Source organism: Saccopteryx leptura, chromosome 7 (assembly GCF_036850995.1).
Source record: "Saccopteryx leptura isolate mSacLep1 chromosome 7, mSacLep1_pri_phased_curated, whole genome shotgun sequence".
NCBI classification, from domain to species: Eukaryota; Metazoa; Chordata; class Mammalia; order Chiroptera; family Emballonuridae; genus Saccopteryx; species Saccopteryx leptura.
The window spans coordinates 85,959,466-85,977,477 of NC_089509.1; the positions used below are offsets into that span (position 1 = coordinate 85,959,466).

General features: G+C 38.0%; 1 protein-coding gene across 1 annotated transcript; it reads left to right on the top strand.

Annotated features, from left to right (window-relative positions):
• Positions 1 to 1,404: 1,404 nt before the first annotated feature.
• C7H2orf69 (chromosome 7 C2orf69 homolog) lies at positions 1,405 to 12,918 on the top strand. Its single transcript, XM_066346093.1, has 2 exons — positions 1,405 to 2,844; positions 11,415 to 12,918. The coding sequence occupies exons 1-2, from the start codon at positions 2,515 to 2,517 to the stop codon at positions 12,240 to 12,242; spliced, it is 1,158 nt and encodes a 385-aa protein (XP_066202190.1). The 5' UTR covers positions 1,405 to 2,514; the 3' UTR covers positions 12,243 to 12,918.
• The last annotated feature ends 5,094 nt before the right edge of the window (positions 12,919 to 18,012 follow it).

Below are 18,012 nucleotides of genomic sequence, written 5' to 3' on the forward strand. Positions count from 1 at the left end.
ATCATTCAGATTTAAATATAAATAAAACAGAAATAATATAAGTTATTTATTCTATCTCTGCAGACTGGTACCAAATGGCCCATGGACCGGTACCGGTCAGTCTGCGGCCCAGGGTTTGGGGACCACTGCTCTAGACAAAGGAATGGGAAGTAGACACTAGATTTGTGAATGTCTTTGATATGTAAAGCAACATCACTATTATGTTACCTTATAGGTTTTAATATGTAAGAATTTTTTATAAATCCTATAGACAAATGTGATAAGCTTATTAATGAATTGATTATTATGTCATGCTCCCCTTTGTTTTCCCTTCCCCCAAAACAATATGTGATCAAGTCTATATAACAAGCTGCAAGGCTATTTCATGACATGCACGATTTGGGTCAACTATACCCCATGTTAGTCATATGCAGCCAGCTTAATCAATAAAACCCCTCAAAAATTCATTTGAACTTAGTGTCTCTACATAAACCCGTGAAAATAAGGAACGCTACTTTACAACAAAGACCACAAAAATCAAAAGCTGTGTTTGAAGTACATGTACATGTATGGGCTTTTGGATTACATTTCAGTAATCCTCTATGTAATGAGAGAAGGTAAAATGTATGTGATTGGCAAAATAGAATGAAGGCTGGTTGCCTGAATGTGGTTCTTTATTTGTTAACATATAATTAAATTTAATTATATAATTAAATTTTATCATTTGCTCATTTGTGTTCTACTTCAAAAGCTACTATTAATATTTGGTATGTGAAGCTAAGAAAACAGCATGTGTGTTTAAACACATATACACACATACAGAATGTAAAGCCAGTAGCCACAGCCACCATCACAGCCTCCTGGCCCATGCAGGTTTGCATTCAATTTGGACAGACAGTAATGAAACAACGGAGCCAAGAACTGATGGGCCATTAGCTTTAATCCTAGCTTGAAACCAGCGGGCAAGTAAAAACACACACTGGGCTCCAAAACCCACTCATTCAGTGCTCACAAAGCCACTGACATCTAAGTTTCCTAGAATCAAAGGTGTCTACCTCACCAGCCTTATTCACCTCTGTTCCCCATCTCCTTCTCTCTGCACAAACTGGCTTCTCCTTCAGCACTCCGCCATCTTGGCTGCCTCTCCTCTCCTCCACGTGGCCTTTCTCTGCTCTCCTCTCTAATGCTAATCTCAGGAACCGAGAGAGAGCAAGCTCCCGATCTGCCCCTATTTTATAGTGTAGAAATCAAAACCTTTAATCCAATATACAAATAAGGAAGTTTCTGATACAAAGTCACTTATCTGAGGCATAATGGGATTCCTCATGAAAATGCACCACCCCATATCATGCAATCAGTCAAGGGTGTGGGGAAAAGCTTAGTCTTAAAACTAAGCCTTAGGCTACAACGACCTGGCCTGCTTATAGTCTGTCCCCCACACCCAATACAAACTATAAGTAAGCAAACATATATATCATATTTAAAAACTTATTTGACCAATATAGACTCAGGACAGTTAATATATAAAATGCTTAGTTTGATTCCTGGTCTATAGTAAGGCCTCAATAAATGGTGGCCGCAGTTTTTATAATTCTCACTAATATTCTCTCCCACAAGTTTCCACACATTGCCTTGCCTCCCAAGCACTTGAGTTTAGACTATTGGATCCTCCCCCTCTCTTCTCTGTCTTCAGCATACATTTGGCTGAATCATATTCCTACAGACTGGCCACAAATAGCTGTTGGACACCTATGATTTTCCCACTGTTCAAACTGGTTTTTGAAAACCCTAAAATACCAAACAACAGCAAATGTATAACAAGTAAAGCCTTGCCCCCATTTTTCCTGTCCCAAACCTGCTCACAATCAGAGACGCATTAGACTTCATGCCTAATCACAATTTCTTATAAACCTAGAAATCTTGGTATTCTACAAAGAAAACTCCAAGGTATGAGGGAGATAGAATCCCTTTATCCAAGGCCTGTAGACGACTTTCCACAGATTTCTGTACAGAGAATATTTATTACACATATATTTGGGGCTGTGTCCCTTTTAAGGCTTAAAGGCCTAGAAAACCTTCACCTGAAAGGTGAGCCTACTGGAATGGTAATCTTGATAACTCAAAACCCTTCCGCAACACTGGACTGTGGCCTTATAGCCGCTCCAGCTGCTGCGCATGCGCCACAAATCCAGGCTTTGGGTACGCGTCCTTGGTTCTTTTCTCCTTGCAGTCATTCAGGCTTTTTCCCAGACTTCCGTTTGAACTTCCCGGCTGTGACAGAACCCACCAATCACAAACGTCCTTCCTCAGGCCCGCCACTCCATTGGTCCCCCCGGCAACCGAGTCGGATTTTGCGCACACCCCTTCTCCCTAACGCACTCTGCGACAGGACGTCTGCCTCTGACGCCGTCATCGCTCCGGCGCCGTGTCTGGCCGGGGCCGCTAGAGCAGACCGTTGGGCGGCCTATCGAGGTCCCTCCCTCAGGACCTTCCCCTCCTCCACCCCTCGGCCAACCGTTCTTGCGGCGGCGACTCATGTGGGGGTTCGGGCTCCTGCGGTCGCCGCCGCTGCTGCTCCTTTTACCGCAGCTCGGACTCGGGATGGCCGCCTCACTCTCTCAGGCCAGAACCGTGAACTCGGGCGGCGGCAGCTCTGCGCGATGCTCGCCGGCGGCCGAGGGGCGTCGGCAGCAGTTCCTGCGGCTGTCTACGGTGCCGGGAGCCGACCCGCAGCGCAGCAACGACTTGCTCCTGCTGGCGGCGGCGGAGGGAACGGAGCGGCAGGATCCCACTGGGGGCCGGGCGGAGGAGGAGCTGCAGCCGCCGCCCCAGCATCACGTTGTCTATTTCCCCGGGGATGTGCAGGTAACCTGGGGCCGGCCTGGGCACCTGTGCCTTCCTCTTGTGCGTGTGTGCGAATTTCCTCGGTTCTCCCCTCGTAGCTGGTGCCCGGTTCCTTGCCTCGCCCCGACACAACCACGCTTGCGCTCGCGGGGGGATGGCTCCTCCGTTACTGCACGAAATCCCAAACCGCCCCTTCCACACCCCTGACCCCCTCCTCTTGTAGCTGCGGGGGGGAGGCGTCCTTGCGGAGTTACGACGTCCTAAGAGTCCGTTGTCAGTCCACGCTTCAAGGGAGTAGAATTTGAAACATAGGAATGAGACACGTATATTCATTCCATGACGTGGTTTCTCGGAGGGAGCGAGGGAGGGAGACAGAGGCAGAGAGAGAGAGAGAGCGCGCGCGTGTGTGTGTGAGTGAATGTGTGCGTATGTGTGTGTGTGAGTGAATGTGAATGTGTGCGTGAGTGTGTGTGTGTGAGTGTGTGTGTGTGTGTGTGTGAGTGAGTGTGTGAGTGTGTGTGTGAGTGTGTGTGTGTGTGTGTGTTGGGCAGGAGACAGAGATGGCTTTTAAATTAACTTAGCGCATAGTGTTCCACTGGCAGCAATTAAAAAGCCAACAAGTAAACAAAAATACCACGTCAGGGGTACGACAGTAAGCAGGCACATTAATTGTTAAACATGTCACATTTTTATGCTTATTTAATTTGTACTTTTTTTTCCCTGTGGGTGATTTTATTTTCTTCATTATTAATTTTATAGCTTCAGACAAATAACCGTAGATGTGTTGTCCTGGAAAGCTGGGTGTCAGTGTAGATCTTCATCTAGAACTGTGTTGTCTAATACCGTGGCCGTTAATTAAATGTGGCAATTAAAAATAATTTAAATAGAATTAAAAATCCAGTTCCTCAGTCGCAGGAGCTGCATTTCAGGTGCTCAGTAGGTTTGTGAGCTCTAATGAGTAAGGCAAATATATACAGAAGGTTTCCACAGAACATTTCCATTATCACAGAAAGTTCTATTGAATAGTGTTGGTGTAGATACCTGTCTTATATCATGTTTCTTATATCATGAAACTATTATTGGTTTTGAAATTGATGCTTAAAATTATATACTTAAAAATTCAGTGCCATGGGTCAAATGATGAAGATATCTGTAGTTTTTTTCTCTTGTCCTCAAAATAATTGATCTAGTTGACTGCTAATAAACACTCTGAAAAAAACTACTATTTAGATTTAAGAAAAGAAGCTCAATTTGCTCAATGGCCTATTGCTCAGTTTGGGAAAACAGCATGACATTGCTGGCAGTGACTTCCAGATTGTGGACCAGCTATTGTGTGCAGCTATTATAATGGTGTTGATAGTATGATAACCAACCTTTATTGAGCACCTACTAAGTGTTTTTAAACTGTACCAGCCAGAATACAGTGCAAGTCTTCGGGTGAGGTCTAAAATATGCTAAATACAGTTAGAGTAATACCTGCTTTTGTTTTGACATCATCCATTTCTTTATGTAGCCTGAGATTCCATTATCTTTTTAGATGATATACTGTTGACTTATGTAGTGTATGACGTGCTCTAAAAATCCAGAATAGAAGATAATTCATCAAAGGGCATTTAGGTCAGATTGCCTAGGTTTGAACCCTGATTCTGCACTTTTTAGCTATTAAATCTCTCTGTGACCAATTGCACCTACTTCAACTATAAAATGGGAATAATAATTGATGGGGTATCAATGAGGATTCAAAATGTGAATACCATTGAATTACACTTCTTCACATCTTTCTGGTGACATTTTTTAGTATGGGCAGGGTACCCTTGTGATCAGTTCTTGGGCTTTTTTCTCTGTCTACCTTGACTCCCTAGTGATCTCTTTTGGTCCTGTGGTTTTATAAACTACCTGTAACTCGTGACAACTTTCAACATTTGTGTATCTAGCCTGGACATACACCACAAACTTTAGACTTACCATTTGCATGTACAGTATTTCATTTTAAATATTTAATATTTCAAACCTAAAATGGTCAGATCTGTGCCCTAAACCTGTCCTTCCTGCAGTCTTCTCCCTCATCTCAGTTAATGGAAACTTTCTTTTCGGTTGCTCAGGTGAGATATTTTGAAGTTTTCTTTTAGTCCTGTCTTTCACATTGCATATCTTAACCCATCAACAAAGTGGCTTCACCTTTTTGATATATCTAAAAATGACCAGAATAATTATTTTAAAATGTGTAAGTCCAATCATGACACACCTGTCTGCTCAAGACTCCAATCGCTTCCCATGCCACTCAATAGAAGCCAGAGACTTCTTGATGGCAAGCAAGGCCCTTCACTATCTTCACTTTTTTCCATCTCTTGGCTTTTCTATCTCTTTTTTCTCTTTTACTCTGCTCTAGCCACACCAGCCTTCTTCAAATTGCTCATGGTAGGCACACTTCACCTCAAAAGTTTTGAAGATACTGCCTGGAAGAACAGTCTTCATGAAGATATATGTAGGAATCGTTACCTCACCAGTTTCAAGTCTTTGCTCAAAAGTTGCCTTCACTGTGAAGCCTTTTCTGGCCATCCGGTTTAATAACCAAATGTATTAGTTATTCATTTTGGTTTGTCTGTCTTCAATCACTGCAATGTAAGCTTCATGTCTGTTTCCACTGATATATGCAGTGACTGGCATGTAGTAGGTGTTCAATAGATAATTTGTTGAATGAATGAATGAATGAATGTATGTAAGTTACTTTGATCAATGCATGAAGTGTTTGATAAGTCTTGGCTATTAATATATAAAATGTATTTAGGCTCAGATTTTCTCATCCATATCTTTGTACTTGATTCTTTTGAGCTTAATGCTTATCCATATGAAATTTACCATTACACATCTTATCTTTCCAGTTGTATTGATCCTTTTAGAGCCATTATTTTGGTTTGTATTACATATACATTAAATAAGCATTGTTTCTATATCTTTATTTGTAATTTGGGTAAGTACTGAATAGAATAGGCCAAACAGAACTTTGTCAGATATCATTGGAAGCTTTGCCTCATCTTAACACAGGTTCATTGTTATTAATTGTATCTGGTTGTCCCTGTAATTTTAAATCCTAATTACCATTACTTTCTTAATATTCCTGTTGTATCTTTTGTTGTTGGTCTTTTTTATTCTATACTTGTCCTTTTATCACTTAAATTCCAGGAAGGCTGAGGACATAGTAATTCATATTTCTTTAGATATCTTTTGATGTTTTTCTTACCCATTAGTGATGATTTGGGAGGGTGGTCAGGATTCTAATAAGTAGGTGCTTTCTAATTTTCTTGAGTTATCTTGTTTTATAAAGCCTCAGGATATAGAATTACACTTATCTCTGTCTTTTTAAAAGGTAAGTTTACAATTTGATGAATTTTGAAAAATATTACAATTATGTAACCAACACCACAATCATGTTGTACAACATCACCATCACCCTGAAAAGTGTCCTTGTGCCTACTTCAGTCAGTCTCTTTTCTCAGCCCCATACAGTCACTGATCTGCTTTCTTTCACTGTAGTTTTTGCCTCTTCTGGATTTTCATTAGCTAGGAGCATCCACCTAGAATTCATGCACAGAGTAAGATATGTAGGAAGGGGTGCACTTTCCTTGTTTTCTCTGAGTGCATCACTTTCCTAGCACTGCCATATGTTCACCAACCTGAAAGATACGCAAACCTGTACTTTGGGATTTTAGGGAGGCTTCATCGCATAGTCATGATCTATTATTAACTCCGTTTCCAGCCCCCCCTGGAGAATGGGTAGTGGGGCTGAAAGTTCCAAACTTCTGATCATCTGTGGATCTTTCTGGTGACTAGCCCACATCCAGGAGCCCACCAAAAGTCACCTCATTAGAACAAGAGACATTCCTGTTACGGAGGAAATTCCAGGGCTTTTGGGAGCCCTGTGCCAGGAACCAGGGGCAGAGCCCTGTATGTATATGTATCATAAATATGGTTGGGCAAAAGTAGGATTACAATTTTCTTTCTTTTTTTGTGTGTGTGGCAGAGATAGAGAGTCAGAGAGAGGGACAGACAGACAGGAAGGGAGAGAGATGAGAAGCATCAATTCTTCGTTGCAGTTCCTTAGTTGTTCATTGATTGATTTCTCATATGTGCCTTGACCAGGGGGAGGGGGCACAGCAGACTGAGTGACCCCTTGCTCGAGCCAGCGACTTTGGGCTCAAGCTGGTGAGCCTTGCTCAAACCAGATGAGCCCACGCTCAAGCTGGCGACCTCGGGGTCTCGAACCTGGGTCCTCCACATCCCAGTCCGATGCTCTATCCACTGTGCCATCGCCTGGTCAGGCAGATTACAATTTTCATGTACTCAAAATTGTGAACCTATGTTTGTCCCGGTGTATATATTTTATTATTTCACACATGGTGATGTACCCCTGTGGCTCTGTCAGGCAGCCTTCTTAGGCTGGATCCTGTTTTCGTCAAACTTCCTTACTTAGGATATCTACTTTATGCTCAGCAAATATATTGCATCCCCCCTCCTTCCCTTTTTTGATTGATTTTTGTCAGAGAGGAAGGGAGAGAAAGAGAGAGAAACAGGAACATTGATTTATTCCTGTATGTGCTGACTGTGGGATCGAATTGGCAACCTCTGCACTTCAGGATGATGCTCTAACTAACCAAGCTGTCTGGTAAGGGCATGCCTTTGCTCCATTTTTGATGAAAGTATAGCTTGTACCTAATATAGGTCTCCTCACTCTCCTGTAAGGCTAGTCCACCGAGCTTAAATCTTTATCATGAATCTCTACAAATTCCTAGAGACGTTCATCAAGTTTTCCTAAAAATCCTTAGTACCTTTATTTCAGTAGCAGTATGGGGTGGGCCTATAAATATTTGCAGATTAGTAAACATCCCATCATCTCTCTAGTAGATTCTCTTGCCATTTGCCTCACTGGGAATGAGGAGAAGCGTGCTCCCACACTTTACCCCTACAGGGAGAATAAGTGCATTGCATTCCCAACTAGAATGAAAACTCTCAAAGAGAAAACCCTCTCGGCTATGGCTAGGTTGCTCAGTGGATAGAGTGTTGTCCCAGCTTGCTTGCCGTGGTCGCAGGTTCAATCCTCAGTCGGGAACATGCAGGAGGCAGCCAGTGAGTGCACAACTAAATGGAACAACTAGGTCGAGCAGTGAGTTGATGCTTTTCTCTCTCCCTCTCCCCCTCTCTCTTCGCTCCCCTCCCCCTCTCTCTGCCCACTCCCTTTCTTCCCCACTTCCTCTTTCAAATCAGTGGAAAATTAAAAAAAAAACAAAACACAAAACTCTTTCCAGAGTCTTATAGTTTTTTTTGTAGATTGTCTTAGTCATTATCTGGGTTGTAGAACCAGTTTTGGTTACTTCATTAGCAAGTCCTATGAGAAGTGTGATGTCTTTTGAAAATGGGAGTACCTATCCATTGTTCTCAGATCTGGGCTTGGGCACAACAGTAAAAATCCTATTTTACATTTTAGTATACATAGTTCCTTAGTATAAACATTTACCCTTCCGATCATGGAGGAAATCAAAGAAAATACCAAGCTTTTAGATTTATCAACTATGTGATAAAAAATCATAAAATCTTGAGTTAATTTTGGCTCATTAACTAAATAAATAACTACATAGTTTTTATGACCTCAGTTTCCTTAGCTATAAAAAATTTAGATGAGCCCTTTCAGATATATACTCCTATGATAATTTTACCATACTTTTTATCACAAATCTGATATGCAGAAGGTAAATAGCATAATCTAAAAAAAATTAAATGATAGCCTTTTAACATATATGACACTATTAATGAGATACATAATGTTATGAAGGACTTTGAGCATCCTGTTGGGAAAAATCAAAGGACATGAAAGAGAATTAACAAAAGAGAAAAATGAAAGTTGCCAATAGAAAAATATTCAACCTGATTAGGAATCAGAACATTTTTTGCTACTTTACAACCCATGAGTACTCGTAAAACTGCTCCAATATTTTGAAGCCGAAATAATCATACATATTTACGCATGTAGACAAATATATCGCTAAGGTAAATTTTTAGAAGTAGAATTACTAAATCAAAAGGGAGGTGCATTTAAAACTGATATATATATATAGTATATGACTGTTGGAAATAAGGAAAAGTTACAACTCTCTTTCTGTCATCCAATCCATCAGCAAGTGCTGCTGACTCTACCTTTAAAATATATGCAGAACCTGGCCACTTCTTACCACCTTCAGCTCTGCCACCACTCTGGTTCAAACCACCTTGTCGTTGGGATTATAGTTCAGTAGCCTCTGCTTCATCAGCTGTTGCCCCTTCACATACAGTAATCCTTTCAAATATAGACTGTATCACCCCTCTGCTCCAAACCCTGTCAGAGCAGAAGCCAAGTCTTCATGATGTCTCAGAAGGCATGAACAGCATGTCCCTCCTCCCCAGAAATCTTTTCTTGGCAATGACTTTTGCTCCTTTTCACTCCCCTGGTGCTCTGGCCTCTTGGGTCTGCCAAGCATACTTCCACTTCAGGGCCCTTTGCAGCTGCAGTTTTCCTATGCCTGAAATACCACGATTCACTCCCTCAGTCTTGAGGTACTACTTCTCAACCATTGCCTCATTGGAAACCACCCTGTCTTTAATAATCTCCCACCCGGCCCTGGCCAGTTGGCTCAGTGGTAGAGCATTGGCCTGGCGTGCGGAAGTCCCGGGTTCGATTCCGGGCCAGGGCATGCAAGAGAGGCGCCCATCTGCTTCTCCACCCTTCCCCTTCTCCTTCCTCTCTCTCTCTTTCCCTCCTGCAGCGAGGCTCCATTGGAGCAAAAAGATGGCCCGGGCGCTGGGGATGGCTCCTTGGCCTCTGCCCCAGGCGCTAGAGTGGCTCTGGTCGCGGCAGAGCGACGCCCCCTGGTGGGCAGAGCGTCGCCCCCTGGTGGGCGTGCTGGGTGGATCCAGGTTGGGCGCATGCGGGAGTCTGTCTGACTGCCTCCCCGTTTCCAGCTTCAGAAAAATACAAAAAAAAATAATAATAATAATAATAATATAATAATAATCTCCCACCCTCTTCAAAATCTTGTGCTCCTTTCCCTGCTTTCTCATACTCCACTGCGCTTACTGCCGTCTAATGTTCCGTGCTGTCCACCCGCCAGCCACTGGCTATTGACTACTGGAAATGTTGTTCGTCTAATCAAGGAATAAATTTTTAATTGTATTTAACTTTAAAAACTGATGCTCAAGTCAGTTCCTGGAAAAGTTTTAAGTATATTTGAACAACTTGGTATGTGAATCTACTTTTTCACCTATAAATTTTATGAAATCTAAATTCCAATTATTTCCAGTGAAAGTTTAGCATCCAAATTGAGATGTGCTGTAAGTGTAAAATATAGCTGGATTGGAAAGAGAAAGCAATAGAATAATGTTTTTATATGGGTTATATGTTGAAACTGTAATATTTTGGATATATTGGGCTCAAAATGTATTATTAAAAATAATTTTCATCTGCTTTTTGAATATAGTTACTAGAAAATTTTATGTGTAGCTCATGTTATATTTCTGTTGGACAGTGTTGCTCTATTTACTAATAGTTGTTTGTGGTATATCTCTACTTAGAATGTAAGCTCCATGTGGAGAGGAGTTTAGTTTTTTCTAATCCATACCCAATCAGTAGGTATCCAATAAACTTTTTAGAGTAAATAAGTTTAAATGACTCTCCCATTTTAAAAAATGTTATGAATAAAAATTAACAGAAAAACAAACTTTACATGCATGTCCCAGAACTGAAACAAAAAAGTTACAGATTGAATTTAAAAAGGACAAAAGATATGTACTTATACAAGTAGAAATCCAGGTGGCTAATATATGAACAAAATTTCAACTTCATTCAAAATTTTCAATAAATCCAAATTAGAATATCACTCCTGTGCCTATGAAATTTAACAAACATAAAAGGAAAGTTAAACATACCTCTCTGGAAGACAGTATTATTATAGTCTATATAAATACCTAACCTTAAATTATGAATAATCTTTGGCCTACTTTTTCTTATCTAGGAACTTATTTGTAAGGATGTAATCATAGATACATAAAAAGAATTTTCCTGTAATTTTCATTGCAACTTTGTTTGTAAAACAAAAATTGAAATCAAACATAGTATTCAGGTTGCTAGAGTAATCCAAATAGGGCAAGGTTCAGGATAGCATCTTTAATGGGCAAATATTTTTAAGTTGTGTGTTGGTCAAAAATTCTAATATACCAAATTTTTATTTTCAACTAATGTTTTATGAATAGATCATATGTATACTAAATAAAATTTATGAAAAATATCTAATCTTTCTGAAGTGTTTTATTATTTAAATTTCTACTATGCTATTTAGCTATTATGTCTTATAACCTTTTCTTTTGGATTTGAGGCTTAAACAGAAGAAATGATTTGGTCAAAATTTTATAACCAGAAAGTAATGACAGATTTATAGTTTTCATTTATAGTGTATTAACTATAGGTTGTAACATCTCAACTTCCAATAAAAATGGGAAACTATTTTGTGGAAATAATTTTATATTAATATGTATTTAATGCTTGTTTCATCTTTCTTACCTTTCAGAATTATCATGAAATTATGACTCACCATCCTGAGAATTATCAGTGGGAAAACTGGAGTCTAGAAAATGTTGCCACCATTTTAGCCCACCGGTTCCCCAATAGTTATATTTGGGTGATAAAGTGTTCCCGAATGCATTTGCACAAATTCAGCTGCTATGACAATTTTGTGAAAAGTAATATGTTTGGTGCTCCAGAACACAATACTGACTTTGGAGCTTTTAAGCACCTTTATACACTATTAGTTAATGCTTTTAACTTAAGTCAGAACAGTTTACTACCAAAGAAGAATGTGAAAGATTTGAATAAAGACTCCAAAGCATCTAATTGTAGTTCCAGTTCTTCTCATACTACTAATGGTTGCCAGGGAGAAAAAGAGAGCCCCTGTGAAAACTATGCTGAGTCTGCCATGAGTTTTTATCCACCATCACTAAATAGTGCTTCTTTTACTTTGATTGGATTCAGTAAAGGTTGTGTTGTTTTGAATCAGTTGCTTTTTGAATTGAAAGAAGCTAAGAAAGACAAGACCATAGATGCTTTTATCAACAGCATAAAAACCATGTACTGGCTGGATGGCGGTCATTCTGGAGGAAGCAATACTTGGATCACTCATCCAGAAGTCTTGAAAGAATTTGCACAAACAGGGATTATTGTTCATACCCATGTAACACCTTACCAAGTATGTGATCCAATGAGATCTTGGATTGGAAAGGAGCACAAGAAATTTGTTGAGATTCTTGGAGATTTTGGTATGCAGGTGACTAGCCAAATTCATTTTGCAAAGGAAGCTCCTTCCATAGAGAATCACTTCAGGGTTCATGAAGTATTTTGAGACTACAAGAATATTAATGTATTTTATTTGTTCAGTAGAAGAGAAGCAGCACTTTTGAGTTTTATAAATTCAGATGAGGTGTAATTTATAGATAATGAACCCATTTGAGGGGGAGAAAATACATTCCTAATATATGAGTGTAACGTGCAATACTAGTACTCTGAATGTGAACAGTTTTTAATTTGGACTGGATTAGAACTAGTTCATTCGAAATCTAAAAGGTGGTTTGTGATAATTCTATGAGGAACTATATAAGACTCTTAATAATGAAAGTTACATTGTAGTCCTTATAAAAGGTAATTAAAATTGTTATTGTTGGAAATAGTTTAGTTTATGAGTAATATTTAATTTTGGTGGCATTTTAACAGTAATTATTGATTTGGGCACTGAAAACTTTTGAGTAGATAAACTCCATTTCTCTTCAAACAAAGCAAAAGGCACACAGATATTTTCTATCATTTTGGAGTAACTACCCTGCCTCTGTGTTTTGTTAAGTCATGGACTCCTTCCTTAGTGTGCCACCAAGTGTTTTCTCTCAAGAGTCAAAATATATGTTTCCAAATATCCAAGAATGAAAAGTAGAGACAAGTTGGTTTTTTAAAAACATTACATTTAAGCACTGTGGCTAAATTTTTAATTGACAACTTTTGGCTAAGCCATTTTGGAGTTTCTTAAATCTTGGCCAAAAACCAGTTCTTCTGGGGAAAGTTTTAAAATGAACATAATTAAACATATTGGGTAAAAATATATTACAGATTGAAAGTTTTTTCATATCAATCTTTTGAAAGCGTTTAAGTTAGGTAAAATAAATATATAATACTGTATTTGTTAGTGCTCTGTTGACAAGGGGACAAATTCTGTAGATCTAAGTCAGTGTTTCTCCAGAAGCATGATTTTATTTGCCAAAAGAAAGCAGCTCTCTTTGGCCAGAATGCAAAAATTGCCTTGCTATAAGAAAAGTTACAAGAAAGTTTAAAGACACATGATTTAATTTTGGCTCAGGAACAATGTGCTTAACATTTAGGGGAGGTTTCCTTCTGCGTTTTTCTTGACTTAGATGAACACATTTTGAGAAACCAAGATCTAATTAATGTCAACCAACATTGAAACATAGTTGTGTGATTAAAATAAAAGGTGAGTGGTCACGTTTTTATTATAATTAGCTTTTGCAGGGCATGAAATAAAGCAGGGAAATAACATGCTGCTTTCAGACTAAACAAACAAAAAGGCTGAAGCTTAGTATCTTAATAATCCACAGGACCTAAATTTATAGAATATAGAATGAAAATGTTAACTTCTTGTATTTTCCCTAGAACTACATTTTAATGACTCATAAACACATTCCAAATATTCAGACATGTGAAAGGATTCTTACCAAATGCTTAAAAATGACACCCTTTAATTCTATAAATTACAGAATAGTTATCTCTCAATAGTCTTTTTTTTAAAGAACAAAGTAGTTTTATATTGCTTCTGTTTCTTTTGAGACCAAAAATTTGCAACAAGGAAATGAGTCAGCCTGATTCCAGCATTTTATTACCTAAAGCACCATAATTGATTGGTTTCTTTCAGTATTTCATAATCCTTGGTTACTGAATGCTGTAATGAGGAGGGAAGGAAAGGCATTTATTTTTATATGTTTAAAATAGAAAAAGGACTTTCAGCAGGGTTCATTACAAAAAACCTGAGATATTTCAAAATCTGGGTTCTTTAGCTATCCAGTCATGTGAATGCTTTATTATTGTTATATGTTAAATGGATAGTAAGTCACTGGACAACTGGAACTACCTTCACATTGAAATGAGTGTTGAAAAGTAGAGTATTTCTTGAATTAAAATATATTCAGGTTGATCTACATTCAAATATTTTAATACTTCAAATTTGTTCTTTACATTTGTTTAAAACTATTGTAAATGTTAGTGTATTCTTTTGAATTGTGCCTTTGTGTTTGTCTTCAGTCAACTGAGAAAAGTCACACAGATAATGTGAAAGTTACTGCCACAGCATGAATGTACATTGTATTAAATTGAATCCACTGAAGTCTGTTTGGATGTGCTTTATGTTGTTGAAACTTCACATCATTATTTGGAAGGAAGCTATTTCTCTTCACTTTGCCAGTTTGGTTTTGTATGTGTTAATGGATTAACCTCCATGTTTTTCAAATGTGTAACTTTGAAACTTTCCTATAAATACATCTCTTCTCTGCTTTATATTGCTCCACAAAAAATTGCAATATTTCCATTTCTTCTGTTGGATTTCCTAGAAAACAAAATCTCTCAAAAATAAGTTCTTCCTTTTCTATGTTAATTACCTCAGGTATCTGTATTCCTTTCGCTGTCCTTAAGAGACTTGGTTAGAATATAGTGTATTTTTTTTTTCATTTCGTGTAATATCTAAGCACCCATCAAGGACAAGGAAAGTCTAAGCACTAAGGAAGTAATAGTATAGACAAACAGTCCCAACACATAAGTATAGGAATGTGTAAGGCTTAAGAGGTAAATTATGAAACAAAAGGTAGTGTTCTTAAAAGAGCTACTGTGTTGTATTTTAGGGACCTTGAAGAGAAACATGCTAGAGGATAAGATACACCTGTAGACAGACCTCATCTGTAAGTTCAGATAGCTTTTTACAAAGAGATAGGACAGATAGCTGTAAGTTAATGGTAGAGACGGGCAGAATAATTTAGATGTTCGTTTTAGTATCTCTAATGGACCTTTAAAAAGAATACAATTTAGGTGTATTTAAGACATTCAAACACTTTATGGCCTGTATGCTTGAAATTAAGGTAACACCAGAGATACGTGGGTGACTGCCAATCTGTGTTACTTCCTCCTGACTATATCTGTTTTTCAGCACTGCGAGAAGGAGTCACAGCAGTACAGTTCCAACTCCACCCAGACCTGCATTCCAGCTTCCTGCATTTTTTTTTGTCAATTTCTTAAATTCAGCTTAGATATCTTCTGGCAACTTTAGATAGGTGAGAAAAAAGCCTTGTTCCTGAAGTTATTTCCAAATGTTCACATAGCTGGTATTCAGAAGAACAGAAAGATACAAAATAAGCCTGGTTGATTTTGTTTCCCTTGTTTTGATCCATGGAAGTGACAGTTTGAACTTAATTAGTGAATAAATAGAATTCCAGTGTAATTATGTACCACAATACTGTTAATGTTCATGAAAAGCTAATAATTACAATCTACACATATATTTTAAAAATCTATAATAGATAAGCGGTAAAGAAATTTCAAGTAATTCACAATTGCAGATTCGTCTGCTCATCTACTTGTCTAACTTAGACATAGCCACTATCACTGGTTCCTTGAGTATCCCTGCAGTGTTAATTCTATGTATGTACAAATATACAGGGATAGGTTCACAAATGAATGTACACGAAAGTTTATTCTTATATTATTTATTAATTGTATTATTTATTTGTATTATAACCGTAAACCTACTTTTGCCCACCCCTGTATGTTTACTTACAGCATCTCTTTGTTTTACATAAATGGCAGCATACCATACCCATAATTTCAAATCTGTTACTTATTATTTAATTACCTTGGAAAAATCCCTTACTGGTACATATACATATACATATCTGCCTCATTCTTTGTGTAGTATTCCACTTTTATATTATACTCTGTTGTCTACCTGTTCATCATTAGTCTTACTTTGTATCCCTTGTCTAGCAAGGAGTACAAAGTACTCCTTGTAGCAAGCAGTACAAAGAGAAGTTATACTGGCAGAGAAAAACTGTCCTTTGGGGGTCAGGTCAAGCCCTGAAACTGTACTCAAAGAATAACTATATATTGTACTCAGAAGTATTTGAGATGAGCTGCACTTAATGGAGAATTATTAATCTGGTCACAACAACTATCATATAATTCCAGTTTCTATCACACAGCTGTGTGAGCCTGGACAGTCACTTAAACGATCTGGATTTGATTTTTTTTTTTTTTTTCACTTTAGAGGAGAGAGAGAGAGAGAAGGAGGGAGGATCAGGAAGGGTCAACTCCCACGTGCCTTGACCAGGCAAGCCCCGGGTTTTGCCCCAGCAACCTCAGTGTTCCAGGTCCACACTTGATCCACTGCGCCACCACAGGTCAGGCTTATTAGAAGATTTCTAAGATCGCTTTCAACAATAAAATTCTAAAATTTGGAATTCCTGAGAAGTTACAGTTCACAAATATTGTGTAATATTTTGAACATTAAATCACATGTTATTTGGTCTCAACCAGGTAGGCAAAAAAGATTAAACACCAATACTAAAAATTATGACCAGGGAAATAACTGTGAAACTTGCCAAAGTGTTCATCTCAAGCTTTCTAGATACCATAATTTTCCTAAAATCTCTCAGCAAAGGAATATAATTAAATGGGAACTAGCACTAGCCACCAAATATGAGCCTGCCCTTAAACAATCTCCTTGTATTTCTGTAGCAACCCTTAGTTCTTTTAAAATATGAGCAAAATAATCTCCATAAAGATTATTTAACTTGCCTTAACTCATTCACTTTGCTTCCCAAATAAAACTGAATTGAAATGAACATTCACTGAGCAAATTATAATCTGTTTTACTTCTGAATTTTCTATGTGGCTCTGGATATATACTTTGCACTGATTACTGGTTAGAAAAAAAAAGGCAAAACCAAGGAGGCTTCATTAAAAAGCTGACTATAAATCCTGCTCGAATTAACCGGTTTTGTCCTTTTATCCCTCCAAAAGGAAAATAAGTATTTTTAAAAGTTCTTTGCTTAACGTAAGTCACCAAATATCAAAATCTAAGTTAGATCTGGCTAATACAACAATCTTCTGACAGGCTGTCTTCACTTTTGTTGAGCTGAATAACTTCAACATCTCAGAGATGCCTAGGAAGTTCAGGATAATTTTTTTATATACTTTTCCTTTCCTATTTACTGTCATTTGCTTTTTAGACTTGAAATTAATCCAACTCTAAACATTAGATATAAGCAGATATCATTTTCAATGGAGGAAACTATTTTCTCCTTAATTAAAACATACCAAACTTATATACTCAGATTGCTTTAGACGGGCAGATTTGTGTTCAAGTGAATATATTTCATCTTCAATGACAGTGCAAATAATTACTAGGTTCAAAACAAAGAATGACACAGATCTATATACAATGGCTCATTGTCTTTGATGACATTATTGGGATCTATTGTGTATTTGTAATTAAAATTTTTTTTCTTTAAGATAAGGGAAAGGTGGGGAAGCATTTGGTGGGGAAAAATTTAATTAGGTGAAAGCTGATTAGCCTTAGGTATAAATTAAAACAGATATGAATATTTTCTGACATTTAAAGACAAAAAGGGGACAGGCCTGACTTAATACTGGGTGCCAAGAAAAACTAATAGGATCAGATAAAACATTTGTTTTGGGTGAATCACAAAAGTAGTAACCCAGATTAGTATCATCCAATCCAGTTTTTTTCAATACTGATTATGCATCAAAACAACCTGTAAGATCTATTAAATATAGATAGCAGTACCAAACCCCCCAAAACACTTAATTCAATTCTATAAAATTGGGACCTAGGCATCTGTTTTCTAAAGCTCAAAAGTTTCATGCAGTAGACGTTGGTTGCCCACCTTTTTCCCTATCTCAAAAGAACCTGATTTAAACAATCTAGTCTGCCCACACATGCCTTAGAGAAGAGAATTCTGCTTCCAGCTCCAGTAGACCAAACTGGCTTAGGGACATTTTATAACCTTTGCAAATGACTGGCTCAGAGATGGACAGGCCTAAACCAC